This window comes from Arctopsyche grandis, chromosome 1, assembly GCF_051622035.1.
Source record: "Arctopsyche grandis isolate Sample6627 chromosome 1, ASM5162203v2, whole genome shotgun sequence".
Lineage (NCBI taxonomy): Eukaryota > Metazoa > Arthropoda > Insecta > Trichoptera > Hydropsychidae > Arctopsyche > Arctopsyche grandis.
Window position 1 is genome coordinate 17,270,604 of NC_135355.1, and position 23,670 is coordinate 17,294,273.

General features: G+C 32.8%; 1 protein-coding gene across 30 annotated transcripts in view; it reads left to right on the top strand.

Moving 5' to 3' along the window:
• The window catches only part of LOC143911524 (uncharacterized), a 126,770-nt gene that overhangs the window by 46,927 nt on the left and 56,173 nt on the right, over window positions 1-23,670 (top strand). For all 30 annotated transcript variants that reach the window (XM_077430428.1, XM_077430536.1, XM_077430610.1 and 27 more), the window contains exon 2: window positions 20,601-20,871. Coding sequence is in view for 13 of the 30 variants with exons in the window: in XM_077430511.1 (XP_077286637.1) it covers window positions 20,870-20,871 (2 nt within the window). In the remaining 17 variants the exon portion in view is untranslated. The remainder of the gene's footprint in view (window positions 1-20,600; window positions 20,872-23,670) is intronic.

Sequence of the window (23,670 nt, forward strand, 5' to 3'; positions counted from 1 at the left end):
ATATTATTTAATAAAGAAAATTTTGAAAAGTACTGTAAGAAAATGCCAATGGAAGATCTACTATTAACCGTTGAATCATATCCAATGCTAGATAAAGAAAAACTTCAAACTGAATTAGAAGTGTTTTACTCAAGGAAAGAAATGCATAGTATTAATGGTTTATTAATATTTTTAAAACTTATTTTTGCAATCAATTTATCCAAAGTTCGTGTGGAAATAACAAAACTTATTCAAATTCTGCTTACAACTTCAACTACCTCTGAGCCAGAACGGTGTTTTTCATCAATAAATAGAATAAAGACATACAATATGTATATAAGAAACACAATGGTTCAAGAAAGATTGACGGCTTTGTCTATGCTGTCAATTGAAAAAAAAATGATTATGAACAGTGAAAAATTTAACGAAAAGGTGATAGACCTTTTTCAAGGAAAAAAGACAAAAGAATCAATTTTTAAATGAAATAAAATACATATAATGTTTAATTGTGATAATTTTAATGTTAATAGTAAAATATAATCCAAATAAACATTTTTTTTATTTTTAATCAACCGCAGCACCCCCTTATCAACGAGCCGCCACTGCTTATATGTATGTATGTATAACAGCATGCAATTTCTTCGGTACAATATACAGTTACATGCCCACTAGTTTATCACGACGGCACTTGCCGCTGTTTATCTTGCGTTAACGGACCAAAGACGTATTAGTCACCGTTAACACTGGATGGAATTGGTAGCGGTCGTATACTCCTGTGGATTATTTGTCTACCTTTCTTTTCCAAAAGGGGCGGACTTGTAAAAAAATGGGCACAAAAGGGGTGTTCTCCGCCCTAGATGAATACGAGACTGATCTTCTTACATTAATTTTCATCAACACGGTAAACGTTTCCTAAGAAAATTGATGGCTTCTCGTGTACCGAAGTACAGTCGACACATATTTTACAATTTTTTGATGGAACGTCATGAAGGCGGTATGTTATAGAGCGACACGCGATTTGTCAAAATAAAAAAAAAATCAAAAAATACTGTTAAGACCATAGAAAATTCACAATTTATACACGGTTTGGTGGTTTATATTGCTCTCGAAGCTTTTGAATATATAAAATTGGATTATTTAAAGATTTTTTTTTTAATCGTAAAATCATCTTTAAACTGTTTGGTAATTAAATTTTAAATTAACATACGATGTATTAAAACCCAGATCCAGGGGAGGGGCTAGTTAGCCAAAAATGATTTGGGGGACGGTAAAAATTAATGCAAAGTGCGAAGAAAAAATAAATAAAGGTTATATATTTTTTTCTGACATCTCTATCTTTCTAATTTTTTTATATATATGTAGATATTCCCTGTCAAATCATGTTTTAAAAAAATAATATACACAAATGGCGGTAAAAATAATTTTTGCCTAAGGCGGCGAAAAAGCTGGATCTGTGCTCGAATATGAATGATATACATATATAAAGACGGTAATTCCGAAATAAAGAGGTGATTCCGGGATTTGGAATTAATTTTATTTTTCAAATATCGCTAAAATATAAATTAATTTCAATAATTTCAATTAAAAATATATATTTAATTGTTTTATATGAAAAGAAAAAAAAATTGTTCAAAACCTCGCTAAATAAAATTATTATAATTACGTATTTTTATATGGCGAGAAGGAATATTTCAATTAATGTTTAAAAAAAAAGGCGAAATGAAGAATTGGATTTGGCGTGATGCACGTGACCATTAGCTCAATTTAGATCCATATTCAGGCTATTTGGGGTGATCGGTTCGAGTCGCGACAAAGTCGTCTCGTCGAAAAATTAATTTATCGATTTTTATCGATTCGTTCATTATGTTCGGCGAGAGTTAGGATACACACACACACACACACACACACACACACACACACACACACACAAACACACACGCACACACACACCCACACACACACACACACACACAAACACACACACACACACACACACACATACCGTCTTTATATATATGATATGTAGTTTTTAAAATTTTCTGTACTTTTCGTCATGAAATTTTTTTTATCGGACAGAATGTTATTCATATTACATATATTATTTATTTACTTTTTGTTTTTTTTATACCTATCTCTGTACATCCTGTCTGTTGATTTTTCAATTAATAAAATAAAAAAAATAAATAAAAAAAAAATATTTATCCACATTCATGGTATTTTGTTTCTGGTCGGTCCCCTGTTATTATCCCGGTTTTCCCGTTGTGTGTATTAACGACTGCACTATTAAAGTACGCGAGCTTTGAGCTTTCGCGAGTTTCCACAGCCGCGGGCCAAAGCTCCGTCATCCCGTGTAAACGATCGTGCCAAGTATACTAAGTATGTGGGTTGCTACGCCGACAATGCCTCTTTTGTTTAGCGACTTTTTCACTCTTTTTGTTACACCGTTTGTTTTGTAATCGTTGTCTGCCAATCAAGTTCACTCAACTTTGTATACTATCGCTATAGGTTTATTCGAGGAATTCTGCTGTGCTAAAACACTTTCATGGTGATTCAAGATCGGTGATTTCCAAAAATATATTCGAATGTTCTGTATTTAGATACGCCAGCTATACAACCTTAATGACTTTATATGTCTGGACTAGATTTATTTTATACAAATGTTTTTACCCTTCATTCGGTATATGTAATATAAACAGTTTAAACATGGCGAAATTACTAGTAAATATTCATATTTATTTTTTTATTAAATTTATTTGAATGGAAAAACAAAATTATATTCGACCATATATCGATATCGTCGTCATATAAACTTTGATTTGTCTTCGATGCTCCCAACAAACCATACATACAAAGTGTCTTTCGAAATTATCTATTAGACATAATAGCGCTATTCCATCTGTGTGTCTGTCTGAGAGAACGCTCGCCGTACTATAATAGCGCGGGATCTCGCGGCGACGCGGAGCGGGAGCCACCGCGTCGCGCGGGAGGTAGGTTTCAAATTATTTTTGCGTCACAATTTTTTTCATTCATTTACGATTTTCGCATACGTTAACGATATACGTAAAAACGAACAGCGTCGAAAATATGTATAAAAATTTAATTGTTCAATTATATCGGGTATAACATATAACTTTTTAATTCGTGCATCTAGTTATAAGTATGATGCGACGAGAAACCCATCGAGCATTGTCCGTAAAAAATGAGGTTGTCTGGGATATATTTTGTCACGGATATTCCATTGGATCCGTATTGTTGAAGCGTGTGGAATCTATGGTCGACTTGGGTATCAGTTTTGATCCTCAATTCACCTTTCACAACCACATCAAGACAATCGCTGACGTTTCCTTTCGTCGACTTGGATTTGTCTTGAGATATGCTAGATTATTCTCCAACCCCTTGTCTTCTCGCTTGCTTTTCAACTCGCTTGTTAGAAGTAAGCGAGAGTATAATGCGATTGTGTGGAATCCGCATGAAGCAAACTACTCTCGTATTATCGAAAAAGTGCAAAAAGCATTTCTTCGTTTTCTATATAAGAAAGAGTTTGGGTATTACCCATATCTCTATCCTAATCCTTTCCTTTTGGGCATGCTTGGTTATAATTCCCTTGAACTTCGGAGAAACTTCTCATTAATTCGTTTCGTTCTCCAGCTACTGCGTGGGAATACGTCATGCCCGTTGTTGCTGGAACAGTTGGGACTTTATGTACCTAACAATTATGTGCGTGGTAGATATCATCATTTAATGGTTGTACCTCCTGCTCGCTCAGTTCTTTTTCGAATGGCTCCTATACCAAGAGCTATTCGACTTATCAATGAAATCGTTGCTGCCGTCCCTGAATGCGATATTTTCCACCTCGGTGAGCGTAGATTATCGGATGTTATTTTAACATATTTATCTGGTAACCTGCGCTCATCGTTACTTTCTTAATTTTAATGTGATTATGAGTGGAATCTTAATCGACTCTCTTCCATTTGGGCCTCGCTGTGATTTTATTTTATTTTTTATTCATATTTTGTTTTATTTTATTTTACTTTTTCTTTCTCCTTTGTACATTTTTATGTACTATTTTAATTTTGGTCAATGTAAACAAATAATGGGATTTATAGATTTTATTTTTGATTTTTACACTTGTTCATTTTTTTTTTCTCTGATGTATTATTTTCCTTTTGCTACTTTTTTTATTATTATTTTGTTTTACCATATTTTCTGCTTTTCACTTTTTCTTCTTTTTACTAATTAGGTTCTTCCTGTAATGCCACAATGGTCCAAAACTATTAATAAATAATAAATATTATAATAGGTTGAATGTACGATATAGAAAATAGTTTTATATCTATTGGTTTTTTTAAATACCGTTGTTACAGTAATTTGATGACAAAACTGGTTATGTGGGAATCACATCACATCATTCGGATTTTTTTTTGGACCAATTCGATAAATTTAGATTGACATTGGGTCATTAAATTAAGCTTTAAATAAAAATTTACCGAATTGGTTCAGCAAATCGTATGGTCTGATTCTCACATTAGAGGAGACCTTAAAGATCACACGAGAGCTTATACTTGTCAAGTAAAACTTAGGCTTTGATATAGTTCCTTTGATGAACAAATTATTCCTTGCGAAATTTGTACTAATGACGTTATAAGTACTAAATGTCACCGAATACCGTGAATATTTTGAGATCAGAGTGAAGCTGTAGGACTAAGCGGATAATATGGATCTACATATGTACATATGTGTGACCGCTGTGACGAATTTGGGGTAACCTGTGATTTCTTAGTCGCTCAAATTTTCATCCATTTGGCCTGGTCGGTGTGGTCTGGAGCTATGTCCTGGGACATGTGTAATGAAATTAAATATTTATAATATACTAATTCTTCACAAGATATAAAATTCCGACTGTTAAAATATTGATCAAAATGTATAAAAAATAGCATTACTATATGTATAAGTCATATAAGATGATCGAAACATATGTATGTAGTCATATTATAATACATAATAATATGTAAATTAAACTAAATTAAACATCCTTATTCAGCTGTCACTTTGACACTTTGTTATAATATAACACGCTGTCCAGTTCACGCATTCGGCAAAGAATTTGCCGAATCCGTGAACTGAGCAACGTGCTTGCATTTTTCACACATTCGGCAATTCTCTTGCCGAATGCGTGTAATAGACAATTTCACGGATTCGGTGTAACACATATACATACATATGTACATACATATAATATTATGACTCGAATCATCTTTATTTCAATTCAATTGTTCGATTTGTTGTGACGTGAAAAGGTTATCGCGTTACACTCTATTTCTCTCAAGATATTCAATGATGTACATTGTATATACATACATATGTACTCGTACCTATGTACCTTAGCCTTCGACAAATCGATCGCTTGACCTTTTGCGAGACGAGCTTTTAAAATAAAGTTCGATATTTTCGAATTGATTGAGAGTTAATTAAAGTTGTATACTTGTGCACGTGCGGTTGTATTATATATACATATGTACATACATATGTATGTAGGTGATTATTTATTGATAACCATATAGCACGACTTATCAATATTAAATGGATTTTCTTATATTTTTCTTCTATGTGGGAATCAAATCATGGAAATTTCCCACACATTCGACATAGACACGCAATTCTTTATCCGCTCTTATAAGATATTTACATTTTATTTGGATCGCGACAATGGCAGAAATAAACTCGATGAGGACGAAACCATAACAAATGTGGCGTAGAGCTTTTTACATACATATGTAGTACATATATATTTTTTGCTAGTCGTTTTTATTACAGTAAAATTTGTTTTGATCGTATTTACATACATACACACATAATTTTTAGCACGTTCTGTGTGTTTATAATCTTAATGTATAATATATTTTCATTTGAAGAAATTTTCCATATTTTAGGAATGTTCCCAAAGGAATCTTAATAAATTTCTACATTGCTGGAATATCTGTAGAAGCAAATTCGTACGGGATTCAATTTAACCTCGATGTAAAATTTCCGCAGCAGCCGTAGTGCACTCGAATCTAATTCCTTCTGTTATTAAAATCCCACTCAATGTTGTGTGTATTTAATATTTAAATTTATGTATGGACATTCATATTTCCAATTCATGTTTAAGGTTATAAAAGTTTTATTCAGTTTTTTGTGTTTATTTTTAGTTGAAGACCTTTATTATTATATTTTGGAAAATAATGCATTCTTACAAGTTTACTTATTATTAATTCAAAAGTGAAATTGTGTAAATATTTATGAAGGTTTTTCTCCATTGGTCTTTATTCCTTCTAAAGCTATTTTTCTTTTTTTCCTATTATAGATTTTATACACGCATCTCTTCCTGTATTCAATCTCATCAACGTCTGTATACACTCGATTGTCAATGAAAAAATAACACAAAGTTTTAGCTAAAGCTCACAAAATTACAAATTTACATTAAGTGGACAATGAATAGATTAACTAGTACGTGTACAATCTCGCCGCAATAGTGGTGGACTAAGGTTTTTTTTCTACCACAAAAAAAAACAGTTTTCCAAATTTATTTTCCTTTTTTTCTCTTAGCAAAATCGTTAATAGCATTTGTTTGTTACATTTGTTTGTTACATCTGTTTGTTACATTGTTTTCAGAAATGCGCGTCCCTTACTTATGTAACTCATAAACCTAGTGACCGTAGCTGTTCCTTGGAAAAACCTCAACCAATTATTAAATACATTATACGATATGTTAGTTATTATTTACTTTCTCAATTTCGTTGTAGACGCAAACTGACCATATGTATACTCATGTATATATACATATATATATATATATATATATATATATATATATATATATATATATATATATATATATATATATACATATATATATATATATATATATATATATATATATATATATATATATATATATATATATATACATATATATATATATATCATCATCATCATCATTTACAGCCATTCGCCATCCACTGCTGGATGAAGGCCTCTCCAACACGCTTCCACTCGTCTCTGTTTTGCGCAACACTCATCCATCTCATTCCGCACATTTTCCTAATTTCGTTCACCCATCTTCCTTGCGGTCTTCCTTTTACTCTTTTGCCTTCTCTCGGGTACCATTCAAGCACTTCTTTTGTCCACCTTTCGTCCATCCTCCTAGCTACGTGACCCGCCCATTGCCATTTCAATCTCTTCACTCTATCCACTATGTCCACTACCCTTGTCATATTTCTCACCCACGTGTTCCGCTTCCTGTCTTTCCTCGTTATGCCAAGCATACAGCGTTCCATACTTCTTTGAGTGCATTGGATTTTATTTTGCATCTTGGCGTTCAGTGTCCAAGTTTCACATCCATACGTCATCACTGGCAAAACGCATTGATCAAAGATCCTTTTCTTCAGGCAGAGTGGCATTTTTGATTTAAAAACAGCATTCATCCGTCCAAATGCACTCCACCCCAATTTCATACGTCTCTTTATCTCTTCATTTTTACTACCAGACATGTCAATTATTTGACCTAAATATAAATAATTATTTACTACTTCTACTGGTTTATCATCTAAGGGGATGCTATCAGGCATGCAATAACTATTGAACATTAGTTTAGTCTTATCTACGTTAATTTTTAATCCTACTTTTCTACTTTCCCTGTCCAGCTGTGTTAGTCTGATAAGTAGGTCAGCTGAATCACGAGCTACTAAAACTATATCGTCTGCGAACCGAAGGTGACTCAAAAAGCGACCATTGATGCTTACTCCGGCTGTATCCCAATCCAATTTCCTGAAAACTCCCTCAAGCACCGCATTGAATAACTTGGGCGAGATTGTATCTCCTTGTCTTACTCCTTTTCCTATGCTAAATCTATCTGTACCTGAAAAAATTTTAACTGAAGCTGTGGCATTCTTATATATTGTAGCTAACAGTCCCACATAGGGTTCCGGCACTCCCTGTGTTTTTAGAGCGTTAAGTACTGCATTATGACTAACTGTATCGAAGGCTTTCTCATAATCGACGAAACCTAGGCACAGTGGCCGTTGATATTCGTTGGCGCGCTCGATTAGTTCGCCAACTACTTGGAGGTGGTCCATTGTGCTGAAATTTGCCCTAAACCCTGCCTGCTCTATAGGTTGGTTCTCGTCGAGGATATTCTTCAGCCTTTCTGTAATAACCTTCGTGAAGAGCTTGTAGACCGCTGAAAGTAGACTAATGGGTCGGTAGTTCTTGATATCGCTTTTGTCGCCTTTTTTGTGTATTAAAATGATAGTTGCGTTATTCCATCCTTCTGGTATAGCTTGGTTCTGGATGCATTTGCTGAAAAGCCTAGCTAAGATATTAATTAGGGGGGGGCCGCCACATTTTAGTAAGTCGATGGGAATATTATCTTCCCCTGGGGTTTTACCATTCTTTGCAGTTTTTAGCGCGGCCTCTACTTCGCTAGGCAATACTGCAGGAACCCTTTGGCCGTGTGTCGATTCCAGAGTGGGGAATTGGCCGTTGTCGTTCTCGTATAGTTTTGCATAGAACGTGTAAACTCTGTCTATGATTTCTTCTCTATTCCTAATTATTACTCCGCTCTCTGATCTGATTGCGATCATTTGGTTTTTGCCTAAGAAAAGATCCTGTTTGCACTTTTTCAGGCTACGGTTATTCTTAATGGTATTTTCTATTAGCTTGCTGTTAAAATCCCTGACATCCCTGACTATTCTCTTCTTAATTTCCTTATTTACTAGATTGTATTCTTGCTTATTATTATCCCTATCTAAATTCCTTTTATGCTTAATTAGGTTTTTTGTTTCCGCTGAAATTTTGCTTAGTTTAATCTGTTTCCTGAAACCACCTAATTTCTTACCTGTTGAGGTTAGAACCGAACTAATTACAGTGTTCAATTCCTCGATGTCTGCTTCTGGGTTTAATTTCCCGTATCGATTTCCAAGTTCGAGTTCGAATTCCTTTTTCCTAGACCTTAGTTGAGCGAAATCTGGAGAGTTACTGCATCCTTTTATTAATTTCCTACGTTCGCAATTTATATTAATGGCCATCTTGGCACGGACTAATCTGTGATCGCTGCCTATATCTACTTTACTTAAAACACTAACGTCTTTAACGGAGTGCAGGGCATTTGTTAGGATGAAATCGATCTCGTTTCTGTCTCCTTTAGGACTCTCCCAAGTCCACTTATTGTTGGTGTTTTTCCTGAAAAATGAATTAGTGATGAAGAGCCTGTTGTGTTCTGCGAATTCTATGAGGCGATCGCCTCTGTCGTTTCTTTGGCCGGTACCAAAATTGCCTACTGCTCTTTCTGTGTTTGCCTTTTGTCCTATTTTTGCGTTAAAGTCGCCCATGATTATTTTAAAGTGGTGGCGGCTATTATCGTATGCGCCCTGTAGTTTTTCGTAGAAGTCTTCTATTTCCTCGTCTGGGTGGCTAGATGTGGGGGCGTACACTTGGAAGATTTGACAAGTGTACCTGCTCGAGATTCTTAATACTACATAGCATATACGTTCCGATATGTCGTTTATTTCTATAATATTTCTTTCTATTCTCTTATTGATAAGAAACCCTACTCCTCCTATTCTACCATTTGGTAGCCCTCTCCAGTAGAGACAGTTACCACTTTTTAGGATTATTTGGTTTTCCTGTTTTCGTCTTACTTCGCTAAGTCCTACTAAATCCCATTTGATACTTTCTAGTTCATTCTCTAATGCAAGCACACTTCCTTCACTCGATAACGTTCTTACATTGTACGTGGCTAAATACAGGTTTCTATTAGCTAAGCTATCATCCATCGTCACTCTTACCTTGTTGGAGGTTTGGATATTATTTTTCTCGCATTTATCCAAGATGTGTTGAGAAAAAGGCGGTACTTGAGAGAGATTTCCATTCAAGGAGTGAGTTCTTACCGCCATAAACTCTTCTCTGTGGTCAGCTTTGACATATAGTCATCCTAGGTATCACTTGGATCACTTATGAGTTATTACATGCCATTTAACAGGGTTACTTTGTAAGTGAAAGTAGTTAGTTATGATAATAATAGATTAGCAATTGTTATACTACTTTTTTACAGATCTTTATCGTGAGACGCCTCTTTGGAGACAACGGATTTATATATGTGAGTGCGGTTTGCAATTTAATATTTTAATAATAACTTTAGTAAAGTATATAAAATTACACGAATTACTTTAATATAATTTAAATATGAAAAAGAACTGATAGACAGTTGGGAAACACCGTTTCTGTTTGCTATTATTCTATTAAGTAAAGTTCGTTAAAGATTTTTGGCTGGAAGCAATTATGTGGAAGATTTATTGCTTCTGTGGGACCGACTTGGCTGGCGAAGGACCCTTTTTTTGTATTCAGGTAGGGAGATGTATCTCGTTTGACACCGATTTGACACAAAAATTAGCACAAAATTTTTCGAAATAACTGATATAAAACCGCTTTTTACGACCGATTTGCTGTTTATTTTTACACTTAAATTATACTAGGATGCAATTAGTAAAATAAGTGATTAGATGGTTAAGTTAAATTTCGTGCAATAGCCGGGTTTAAGCGAGTAATAGCGGGAGGAACGCAGAAGCACGTCCTCCTCACATGACACGAAAGACCGAACTCCATATATATATATATATATATATATATATATATATATATATATATATATATATATATATATATATATATATACATATATATATATATATATATATATATATACATATATATATATATATATATATATATATATATATATATATATATATATATATATATATATATATATATATATATATATAAATTTATATATATATATATATATATATATATATATATATATATATATATATACATACATACATACATATATTGACATGTACATACATATATTGACACTTGATAGACACTTCTCTCATGGTGTTGATACACCGCCATTGTATCCGTAGAGGTAGCAATCGAAGTGTATCCTTCACGACGTCCGATTGATTTACGGTAGACTAAATTAAAGCGTCGACTCCATCTAAGGTACCTACATACATATACATACATATAGAATATGTATGTGTGTATATAGAGCGGAAAATTGTTGTTTAAATACCGAAACCCACCTAACCAACCGACGGATTCGGCTGGTGCTAGGTCCCTTTGTCCGAGGCGTTTATCGATTTATTTGCTCGAAGCCGCACAGATGCTTTTCGCCTTCTGAAATTCGAGTTTTATCGTTGCGGTGGCGAGTGTACGTACTTTCTCTACAAGTCTCTGTCGACGACTGTCGGAAAATTCGGGATATTGCGAACTCTCGACATGTTTGAACGCGTTCGAAATTAGCGTAGGAATTTGCGCGAATTATCTTTAAACCTCACGACATGAAAGAATTTGTAATAAAATCGAATATCGGCTGTGTCGGGTGACTTATATTTGGTCTCATGTCTATAGTTATGTATTTATGTATGTATGTACATTAGGGTTTCTGATTTCCCGGACTTTTTCAATTCCCGGGACACGAGACGGAGCCCGGGATCGTTCTCGGGATTCCCGAGATCCCGGGATACGTGTAAAAAAACTTAATTTTTTCAATTTAATATATTTTTAATTAACACCTTACCGCCCGCTTTGACGCGTGGATTGTTTTCACCCATGTCCGGAAATGTGCGCGACTATTTTCACCAGAATCCGGGCCGATTTCAGTTTCAATAGAAAAAAAGCCTTTTTTGTGCATTTGATTACTTCTAGAATAATGATCGTATTGTAGTGATATTTTGAAACAGTGTTCATTATATCACTCTGCAAACATCTAAAAATTATAACCAGGGATTTTAAACTGGAGTACGCGAATTAATGTTAAAAAATAATAAATTACGAAAATGTCATCCGAATAGCCTTTGAATATAAAAATAGCATAAAATTGAAGTTTGTAGTGGTGGACAGTAATAGACAGACCATGGTAAATCACAATTTCAAAAATGTGAAGAATAAAATCATTTTTCACACATTTGAAAATGAGACAATTTGTGATAACTTCGGAATAATAGTTGCTTAGGATATTTGGGTTTAATTTAAATTAACTGTAAAGTATAAGTATATTTTTTTAGTATCCCAAATCAACTAGTGAATCCTTGAGAACAGTATCATCTGTGTTTTAAATTTTTTAAAGATCCAGTGTTTCTTTAACTTGCATTTTTGTAAAGCGATATTTTAGTTTTAAAAAAGGCAACTATTTTTAAGAGGTCATAAAATTTATTTTCCAAGAATTATTCTCAAACTGTATTTTTTATGTAAATATATTAACAATTTTGATTCGGTGATTCTCCAACGTTTTTATTTAAAAAATACTCTTTAGCCATTAATAATTACGAGACATTTTATTTTTTTTTGTAAATTGCGAAAGTTCAAGACCAAGATGTCAAAATAATAATGTTAAACTCGGTGTTTCTCAAAGATTAAGTATTAATCTTGAAAAAGTATGGTAAGTGTTAGACAACACCAGCATCCACCATACCCCAGAAGTGATAACAGCATACCCCAGAAGTGAGTGAGCTGGTTGAACGTACAAACCATATTTTTAATTACTTACATTCATACTCACCAATGATGAAACCAACTGAAGAAGTTGCAATATTTAAAATATGATTAAATATTGACTAGGGTAACCAGCCTTTTTTTATACAAAAAATATTGTTACGTACACTCGGATTAGGCCGAGTAAGTGCAATCGGATTAGGCCGAGTAGCATCCCAGAGACTGTGTGACCGTTATAATTGGTTTCGAGGATTATCTCCCCCGAATGCACTATAGCGGTAACTCGGGGTCGCATTCCGGTAGAGTTCTCAGAACCCACAGCGGTAGCGTGGGACATCTAGTACGTGACCATAACAATAGGCAAGCAAATCGGACGTTGAAGATGCCCTGAGAGATCTATCCGTTATAAGGCGGTACTTAGGCGATATCAAGACATTCTAGACGGACCACTGCCAGTGCGTGTATCTCCTTAATCACCAATAAATGCTGTGAAACGACTTTGGCCTTTTACTTGGATCGTCCACCCACCCCTACGCAACAATATTTTCAAGTTGTAAATAAAATCTAAAAATATTCTCATTGTTTTTATAAATGATGACAAAATTTAAAATAAAATAATTTTTTGGACTAAGGTAACCATCCTTTTTATACAACATTTTTTTTTAAGCGAGAAAACATCTACAAATATTCCCATCTTCTTTATGATTAAAATTTAAAATACTATAAATTTTGATTAGGGTAACCAGGCTTTTTATACAGCAAAATTTTTGTAGTGAGATTAAAATCTAAAAATATTCCCATCGTCCCTATGCAAAATTTAAAATAAAATAGATTTTTTGACTTGGGCAACCAACCTTGTTATACAACAATTTTTTTTTAAGTCAGAAAACATCTCAAAATATTCCCATCATCTTTATGATTAAAATTTAATATACTATAAATTTTATTAGGGTTACCAGCCTTTTTTATACAACGATTTTTTTTAATTGACAAAATAATCTAATTTATTTTGAAAATCTATTTTATTTTAAATTTTGTAAAAGAACGGCGGGAATATTTTAATATTTTTTTTTGTTGTATAAAAAAGGCTGGTTACTGTAGTCAATAAATTATAGTATTTTATTTTAAATTTTAGAATAATTGAAAGCATTTAAACGATGGGAATATATTTGGATTTTTTCTCGCTTAAAGTTAAACATACATACATTATAAACTGTATCTTGATTTGATCTAATTTTATTTTAAAATTATTAAATATTCAAATTTTTTAAAAAATAATTTTTTAACAACGATATACAAATTTTAAAATTTAAATAAAGTTTATTTATTTTTTAAATTAAAATAATAATAAATTGTCATTAAACATTACTTACATATTATATTGATTGTTTTTTCACATTAAAAATTGTTGTATGAAAATATTGGTAAGCCCTGTCTCAAAAATAATATTTTAAGCTTACAATATTTATAGCATTAAGATTTTTAAATTTTATTTCCAACTCGAAAAAAAATTTTGTATAAAAAGCCTGGTTACCCTAGTCAAAAAATTATCATATTTTTAATTTTGCAATAATTTATATCACAGAGATGATGGTAATATTTTTAGATGTTTTCTAGCTTTAAAAAAAATGTTATATAAAAAGTTTGGTTACCCTACTCCAAAAAACTATTTTATTTTAAATTTTGTCATCATTTATAGTATAAAAACTATAGAAATATTTTAAAATTTTATTTTCAACTTGAAGAAATTTTTTGAATAAAAAAAGGCTGGTTACCCTAGTCAAAATATTATTATATTTAAAATTTTGCAATCATTTACAGCCCAAAAATAAATTTTAATATTTTTCTGACTTCATCTGATTTTGTTGTATAAAAAAAGTTTGGTCACTCCAGTCCAAAAAATTATTTTATTTTAATTTTTACAATTATATTGCTGTCGGTTCCCTCATCACTGAGGATCGTGACTATGATGTGTTATATTATATATATTTTCCCGGAAAAGCTTGAGCGTCAGGCTAGGTAGCAGTGGCCACGTGTTTGATTTTGCCACGAGTTGTTTGTGGTCCACAGCCATCGTTGACGTTCTTGAGACGGTTAAAATTTTGCACAAGGCCTCCCCCTTTTATTCATTAAAAAGCTCTTTGATGTATGTATTTTCTTTTGCAAAAATTCTAAGACTTTTACTTTATCTATGTATGTATGTAACAATTGATGAAGTCTTGTGAGCATGCGAAAATTGGAACTCGAGATTTTGACTGATTCAAACTCAGAATCGATCACTGATCACTAGTCACCGGACCCAGAAGGTGCCGCGTATTGTTCAAAGGTTGTAAATGCATTGTTAAAGGTTTGCCAACATTTTTTACAAAGGATTTACAACAATGGAACAATGGATAGCACTGTGACTATCCTACCTCTACTGATCACATTTTCATGATCTAGAAAAATGAGTGTCTGTGTATTTTGGGGATGTTTTGAACACCGTTAGTCCTATCGAACTGAAACTTAGTATCGGTTACTGAAATTCTTATCGAAACTACATAATTTTTTTTTTCAAATTGTAAGTTAACCGGAAATGGTACCTCCTCTTATAAGTTTTAGCTTAATACCAAATTATGTATATAATTTGTTAAGCATCCCTCAACCGGAAGTGGCAGTTTACTCTTATTCGATTTTTGTTCCACTATTTTTTTCGACCTCTTAAACATGTGTGTTCTTCACGAAAAAATTCAAGTTATAATTCATGTATCATTGTGATGAAAAACAAATTCACCAAATTTAATAAACCGGAAGTAGGATTTTTTCCTCTTAGAGAGGTCAAAAATGTTGTATGTATCAAGCTGAAAATTTATATTTGTATTCTTTATATAATAACTTAGAGCTGCTAAGGTTTTGGTCAGAATTCGTAAAGCGAAAGTAGTATTTTTTTTAAAACAATATTTCATTACTTTATTTTGACCTTTTAAATTATTTTTATTTTCTTGATATTTAATGAGTATAATACTGATAAGTGATTTTTTATTATGTATGTATGTATGTATATATGATGTATAAATATGTATTTTATACTATAGTATAGTTTTTAAATATTATTATTGTTGAACGAAAAACATTATGTGTTATGCGAGATATTTCTTGAAATGAAGAAAAGTGTATGAAATGAAGAAAACTCATATTTTGAGCGTATGCTCATAGGCACGTGTAATATATAATGTACATATATAATCAAGCGATTGTGTTGCATTTTAGTAGTTTCGTTTGTTGACGTTTTGCAAATTTGCAAACAAACAATCGAATGCATATGTCCCATGCGCTTTAATTTTCATTTGAACAAATTCTACTAATTTTGTAAGGACGTTTAACGCTGTGTTTGTGGTATTGATTAAACATTGAAAAATGAACTCGTATTTACTGCGAAGCCTTGTGTATTTGTAATTAGATTTGGGACTATTTTTACCTCACGAAGTTGTATTTGAAAAATTCTATTGAGCAGGCTTTATATGTACGTATAGGAAGCAAATACATTTATACAAACCTTTAACAATGCATAATATACAAGTATATTGGAACTGTATTAGTTTATGATAATTGAATATTTAGTAGGTACATGTATGGAGACTTGTTTTTTAAGAAAATAACTTATTTTATATTTGTTCGAACATTGAAATAAAAATGCCTTCGTGTGATAAAAGTAGGTATACAGGAATATCAATAAATCGTGACGTTCTTTATCATCAAAACTTATACATACATATGTAAAAACTATCCGACATTGTAATGTAAATTATTTTACTAATTTCATTATTCAACGATGTGTTTCCTCAACAATGTCCTTTCTTGTGTAAGGTAAAATTACGGCATAATATTTATTGAAGTATTTTATTTATTTAGCTTTAGAAAGTATCGACTTTGCATTGTATTTATCTTTTAGTATATATTTAACGAATGGTTTCGTTCATTAGTAACGTTAATAGTTTGTACGATCATATTTATTAGTCGCATGCTTACTTTTTTATCGATGCAGATTTGTATCTTTTTCGTATGGTTATTGTATATATATAAATTCAACAAAACACGTTCGTATTGATTTTGATGTGCTTTTGTGGTTCAACTTCGTGAAAAATAATTATGTCGACGTCGCGCTTTTACGAGTATAGTTTCGCTCAGTGAAAAAGAAAAAGTCCAACCATGAAAATGGTCTTTTCGTTGAATTACTCGCCCTATCCATTATACGTTTCGCTTCGAGCGAAAGAATATGAAGCATGAATTTTTCTACAAAAGGCTGTTGGCATATGATCAGTCTAGCCGTTGAACTTCATTTCTATGCTATATATTAAAACTACGTACATACATAGATTAAGTAATTACTAAAATTTCCATTGCGGGGGTCCTTGATAATAAATTTGACTTGGAGAGAAAATTTTCAACGATAGGTAATGACCGTATGAAAGATTTAAGATCAAAGGTGCGAGAGATGTTTGGCATAATTTCTTATCATATCCTCCCATCCCACTAAACGACAAGGATCATAAAGCAGGAATAAAGGTTAAAGTCCTTAATGAAACTTTACGGTTAAAATATTCCACAACGTCGTCGGACCGCTTTTCGGGAACTTTGAAGGCAAAATTTCGACATCTTGTACGTGAATTATGTTTGATGATGTTGTGCTCGAGAGATGGAAACTCTGGTCGATACGTCGCTTGAAACTGTTGTCGAAAACTGAAAGTGGAATTTAACCGCTAGAGCGGTCGTTCAAAGTGAGCGATCTCGGAATATCAACTAGACGTCGAAGGGTTGGAAATGCAGACTCTTCTCTTCTCTGATGGGGTCGAGGTCGAACTTTCAACCCTTCAGCGACGGGCTTGCTTTATTACTATTTCATGTTAATGTCGTGTCGACACGATCGTAACGTGGGTCTTCGGTACTTTTTAGCTTTTCGACACGCACTTTCCACAACAGAAAAGTGTAATCACGAAATTTTATACTTACTGTTCTTGAGTTGTGTACACTTCTTAAAATGACGTAGTTTTTTTTAGTGATAATGCTATTAATTGTTTCTTTCTTACTTGCATTTAAACAAAACAGACGATTAATGTTTTAATACGTACATTTGTCGCCAATTCTCAGGTACATATTTACATACATATTTTTATTTTATTTTATTCAATCAATCTACATAGTATGTACACTCGACATTACATTTTTTTATTCAATTAATCATGTACACTCTTACAGATCGCTCCAATGTGTACTATACAGATCAAGAATCACCAAATTATATATTAATAGATAATTATTACATAATTCGAAAGTATACATAACATCTATGGTCAAACATAGCAAAGTGCATTGAAAACATTGTATACAATACGATCGAAAAATGTTTATCCAACAATACGAATTTTTAAACAATAATTATGCACAGAGACATGTATGGAGGGAAACCCAGCAAACCTTGGGATATATGTATGTATATAACATAATAACTCAAGATTTTGCGAGAGAAGTAGGGAGGGAAATCCAATTTTGCAGGAATCGTTTCAATGAAAATCAGAAAAATTGGCAAACTCAGTTGGGACAGACGACCGACCTGGCCACAAACCTAGAACTCGAACTCATAACCACACCGATCATAGCAAGATATGTTAACTACTAGTCCATGCTGCTTACAGTTTACATACTTCCAGTCAATATTATATTACACGTGAATTCAGTATTTACATACATATGTATGTGTAAAGTGGATAATGATCATTGGATCAGCAATTAAAATAGACAAGATGTATTGTGATCATACATACATATGTACAGTATTTTTCAAATTTTGATGCAGTTTCTTGAATGTGTACGTGCTCAGTCGTCCTACGCACACTCAGCATCTGTAGCGTATGTACGTACGCTCAGTATCTGTACGTGTGTGCGTACGCTCAGTACTATATCGGCGCGCACGTTTCCTACTAACAAACAGCCTTAAAGTTTGAAAAAAACTGTAAATATATGTGTGTACATATGTATACCTACATACATATACTTGCAGAAACAAATCGTTTTCCAGTTAATATCCTGGTCCATAACGTTTCTGGAGATAAATTTTCACCTAGTACTAGTGAATAACATTTTTTATTCTAAAGTTAAATTGGTCAATATAATGTGACACTGTGAATAACAGACCAGAGCTCGGGTATAAATTCAAATAGGTGTATTAACCTTTATAGTCCATTATCTGCGTACATGTTCATTAATCGATTCTTACGTTCAGAATTTAATTTGTTCATCGGAATTTGGAACCTTTCAAATTAATCCCGATTAAATTGGCGAATTCGCAATTTGTGCACATTTTTAGCATTCTGCGTATTCCAGTTATATATGTAAATAAATGTGTATATATGTATGTACATCCGTTTGTAATTATATAAAATATAATATGAGCGAGTAAATAATAAATAAAAAAATTCGGGTGTGACCAACCCATGACTTTATCTATGTATTTGATTAATATAAGAAGGTTACAAAACAAAATTCGATATTGAACTGATGACTATGATAGCGATACAAATTGAGCGCAAATGTATGGAAACTTGCACAAAACAAAAGATCTACTTCCGGTTGTCAGATTTTGTTCAATTTTTTTTTATTACTAAAAATCACTATCAGTAGTATACTCATTAAATATCAAGAAAATAAAAATAATTTTAAAGGTCAAAATAAAATAATGAAATATTGTTTTAAAAAAAAATACTACTTCCGGTTTACAAATTCTGACCAAAACCCTACCAGCTCTAAGTTAGTACATAAAGGATAGAAATATAAATTTTCAGCTTAATACGTTCAGGGGTGCGGACAGAGTAGTGGGCACAACATTTTTGACCTTTCTACGAGGAAAAAAATCCCACTTCCGGTTCATTAAATTAAGTAATTTTTTTTTTATTTTTACTTAAAATCACTATTTTTATTATACACATTAAATATCAAGAAGCTTAAAACAATTTAAAAGGTCAAAATAAAATAATGAAAAAATAATGAAATATTGTTTTTAAAAAAAATACTACTTTCGGTTTACGAATTCTGACCAAAACCCTACCAGCTCTAAGTTAGTACATAAAGGATAGAAATATAAATTTTCAGCTTAATACGTTCAGGGGTGTGGACAGAGTAGTGGGCACAACATTTTCAACCTTTCTAAGTGAAAAAAATCCCACTTCCGGTTTATAAAATTTAATAATTTTTTTTCATTTTCATCAAATTGCTACAAGAATTATACTTGAATTTTTTTGTGACGAACACACATGTTTAAGGGGTCGAAAAAAATAGTGGAAGAAAAATCGAACAAGAGTAAACTGCTACTTCCGGTTGACGGATGCTAACTAAATTTTATAATTAACTTGGTATTAAACTTAAACTTGTAGATATGAAATTTCAGTTCAATAAACCAAAAGGTTTCTGAAAAAAAGATAAAAAACTTCGATTCTCTAGAGTAAAAGTACTGCTTCCGGTTCAGATAGAAATATTTAAAAAATATGAGGTTATAAAAATTATTATTTGTATTATATTTAAAAAAAATTCAGTCCGATTAAATTAGTGGTTTGGGAGATAATTGAATTCAAAAACTTAAAAAAAGAGGACACCTATAAGGCGAGGTACCATTTCCGGTCAACTTAAAAATTTGAAAAAAATTTACGTCGTGTCGATAAGAATTTCAGTAACCGATACTAAGTTTCAGTTAGATAGGACTAACGGTGTTAAAAATATCCCCAAAATACACACCCACACCCACACACACACACAGACACACACACACACACACACACACATTTTTTCTAGATCATGAAAACGTGATCAGTGATGGATTCTGAGTTCGAATCAGTCAAAATCTCGAGTTCGAATTTTCGCATGATCACAAAACTTCATCTATTGTTACTACGTACATAGATAAAGTAAAAAGTATAAATTCCTGACTCAAAAGAGTCCATGGAATATTTTCCGCCATATTTTATCAAATGATTTGAAAAAATACCCGTTCTATAGCGTATACGTATTCCATGCTATTATTCCATATTGATTTTTCGTATTTTTGTTTGCAGTATCGCCGGTGGCAATATTCGTCATGTTGAAGATAAATCAGGGCGCTGACTGAGAGCTGAGAATCGATCTTCAAATCCGACAATTCTACAAGTGTTTCTTGTGCAAATAAAATCTACAAGTGTTTACATTAAAACCCCTTTTTGACCCGTTCGGCACGGCTTTGAGTGTATTTTTTCGACAATGATGCGACATCGCGTTTGACTGCTTTTGCTGAAAAACCATAGCATCCGCATACCTAATAGAACGTCGAAGATAGAAGCAATTTCTTATGTAAGTATTTATTTTTAGTAACTTATTTTTTTTTCTTCACTATACTGAATACGCTTATAAATAAGCATAATGTTTGTTGTTTTTCCTCGTTTCTACTATTAAATTTTGCTCATTAAAATTTTCCTCCAAATGAGAGGAGTTCTCCCCGTGTAATTTCCCGTACTGCTCGTTCCGTAATGGCGAATGGTGACATTTTTAATCTCGTTCAGTTTTTATCCTTTTTCTGCGGATATCTTTTCCACTTGCCGTTAATGACGCAATATACTACCATTAAATTGAAGGCTCTTTCAGCTCGTGCACAATATATATAAAATATATGTTATATTTTATGGCTGTCTTTTTGGCAGTTGCTTCGGTGTCCAGTTTTGTCGAACGGCTCATTTTTTGTCTAAATTACATTTCACAATTCAAATTTATTCTATTGTTCAAATATTTTTTATTTGCGAAAATAGAAATATCTTATTTATAAGCGTAGTAGTGTACTTACATATATGAAAATTGCGATCAAACGTTATGAAAATGTAAGAAAATCGTAATGCTAAATATATACATGTGTATATAATGAGGCTCTTCTTTTAATATGTACAATTTTGTTTTAAAATCAGATAACAAAAATGTTGTAATATGTTAGACTTTTTAACGTCGTAATAGATTAAGCTCGTTCAAGACTTGCTCCGTGATGCCGTTGATTTTTACTTTATCTATGTTTTTTTTTGTGTGCATTAATTTATATTTTGTAGGTATTTTTGCAGTAATTCCCACTTATTTAATATGTAAAAGGCACCCGTTCTAAATGGAATTTATTATTTTTCCGTTAAGATTATAAATTCTCTCGTGCAATTGCGTGGGTTTAATGCGAGTAACTTGAAAATAGCATTTATTAGACTGAATTTCATATACGAAGTCACTATGAAGATTCATTCCATTTCTCAATGCTAGATCGACCTTTTACACTGCATATACTTTTAAAAATAGATCGAGTGCTAACTTTTTAGTTGTAAATGTAAAAAAAATATTTTTCTTTATGGATTCACAATATGTGATCTGAGATCCACACACCTCACCCTCCCCACCATGGTCCCTCTCTCTTTTGTCATTCATCACCAAACACGAATACAAAATAGTCATCGAAAAGTCTGAGACCAAGCGTAAATTGTCAAACTTCCCAAAACAAACGATAGGCGCCACTGCGGCTTTCTAGGCTAAAGGGTTTCGTTTCACATCTCGTCCAATTTTACTCCCCTTGCTAAAAAAAAAAGCTGAAATTTATCTATGAAACTGTGCTAAACGTATTCAAATTTACTCGTTGCACATCCAGTGCCAATGTCAGATGTATTTAACCTGATTCAACTTCGATATTTCCATGCTCAGTATTATTATATGATTGACCGGGTCCATTCCAGCACGTCTATCTTTCATCATCATCATCATCGTCGTTGTCCGCCGTTTGCTGCTCCGTGTGTTTATCTGGCGGCCGTTTCCGCCCGAGAGGACCCACGGGGTTAGCCCGACCCGAGGGGGTGTCGAATCGCCTACCCCCCATTCGGGGTTGGGGTTCGAGTCCCGGGTGTGTGGGTGGGTGGTTTAAGGGGAGGGCAGGCCACTCACCCGCCCGTTATCGATCGACCCAACTAAACGTTGCGTCTCCGAACTAACCGACTTTGCCTTACACTGCATTTTTTATCCTTCCCCATTTCTTCTGCTTTTCTATTTTGATGTTTGGATCATTGTTGTTTCGTATAAATTGAGATCAAAAAATTGTTTGTATTATTTTTTTGATGTTAGCTCTCTTTGAGGAAAAATCTTTCCGAAGTCAACGTGCACTAACCTATGTACTTTTAACTATAATACATACATACATAGTATTTTTGGATCTATAAATCTTTAGTTACAGTTTTCTATTGATTAGTTCCACAAAAATTAACACATAAATGGAATATTCTTTATGTGTTGTCAAGTGCTGTTTTTTTTTCTTACACATCTTACTTCTTATTTTTCTAACATACCAAATCACTTGCATTTCCTTTCTTTCATTTCATATAGTTCAAAATTTCAACTAGACATTTAAGTCCAATTAGGGCTATATCAACTTATAGTGAGCTGCAGTTTCAAATATAACATACTTATACACTGCAATTAAGATTTTTTAACGTTGGAATAGTTTGAAACATCGGAAAGTTAGGCAAGATCTTTACGAAATTTTATTTCAAGGATCATGTAATAAAATGTAGATTCTGCATTTCGGCAGTTTGAATCGTGTCGTTGCCAATTTTTGCACGAACCTCAACGATCCACGAAATGCAAAGGGTCATGAATGAAAAATATCCGTCGGATCTCTGTGATGTATCTTCATCCACCTTTTTACATACCTCTTCTTAGCTTGTTTGTTTATTTTAGTATATTCCAATATAAATCTCTTTTTATCTAGTGTACCTACAGTTTCCCCGGGGGCCTTTTCGTGTTATTCTCGTGGTTCAGTCTATATCAATCTTTTCAGCATGTCAACTACCTAACTGTGCCATGTATCACTGTCAATACACTTTCCTAGTTTTAGTTTTTACCACACAACACTTGTCTATTTAAAATATATGTATATTAATTGGGAATTTTCTATCGGAATCGGACGATTTCCAATGTACAAAAATTATCAACTCCGTATTGACTGTGCGTTAAGTGCGCGATCATACATATATTCATAAATCATTATTCGTATTTTATGCTTTACGGGCAAGTGAATAATTTCGATTCTGACCGAATTTCAAATCAAAACTCGATTTCATTCTGTTAAATAATTTCTTG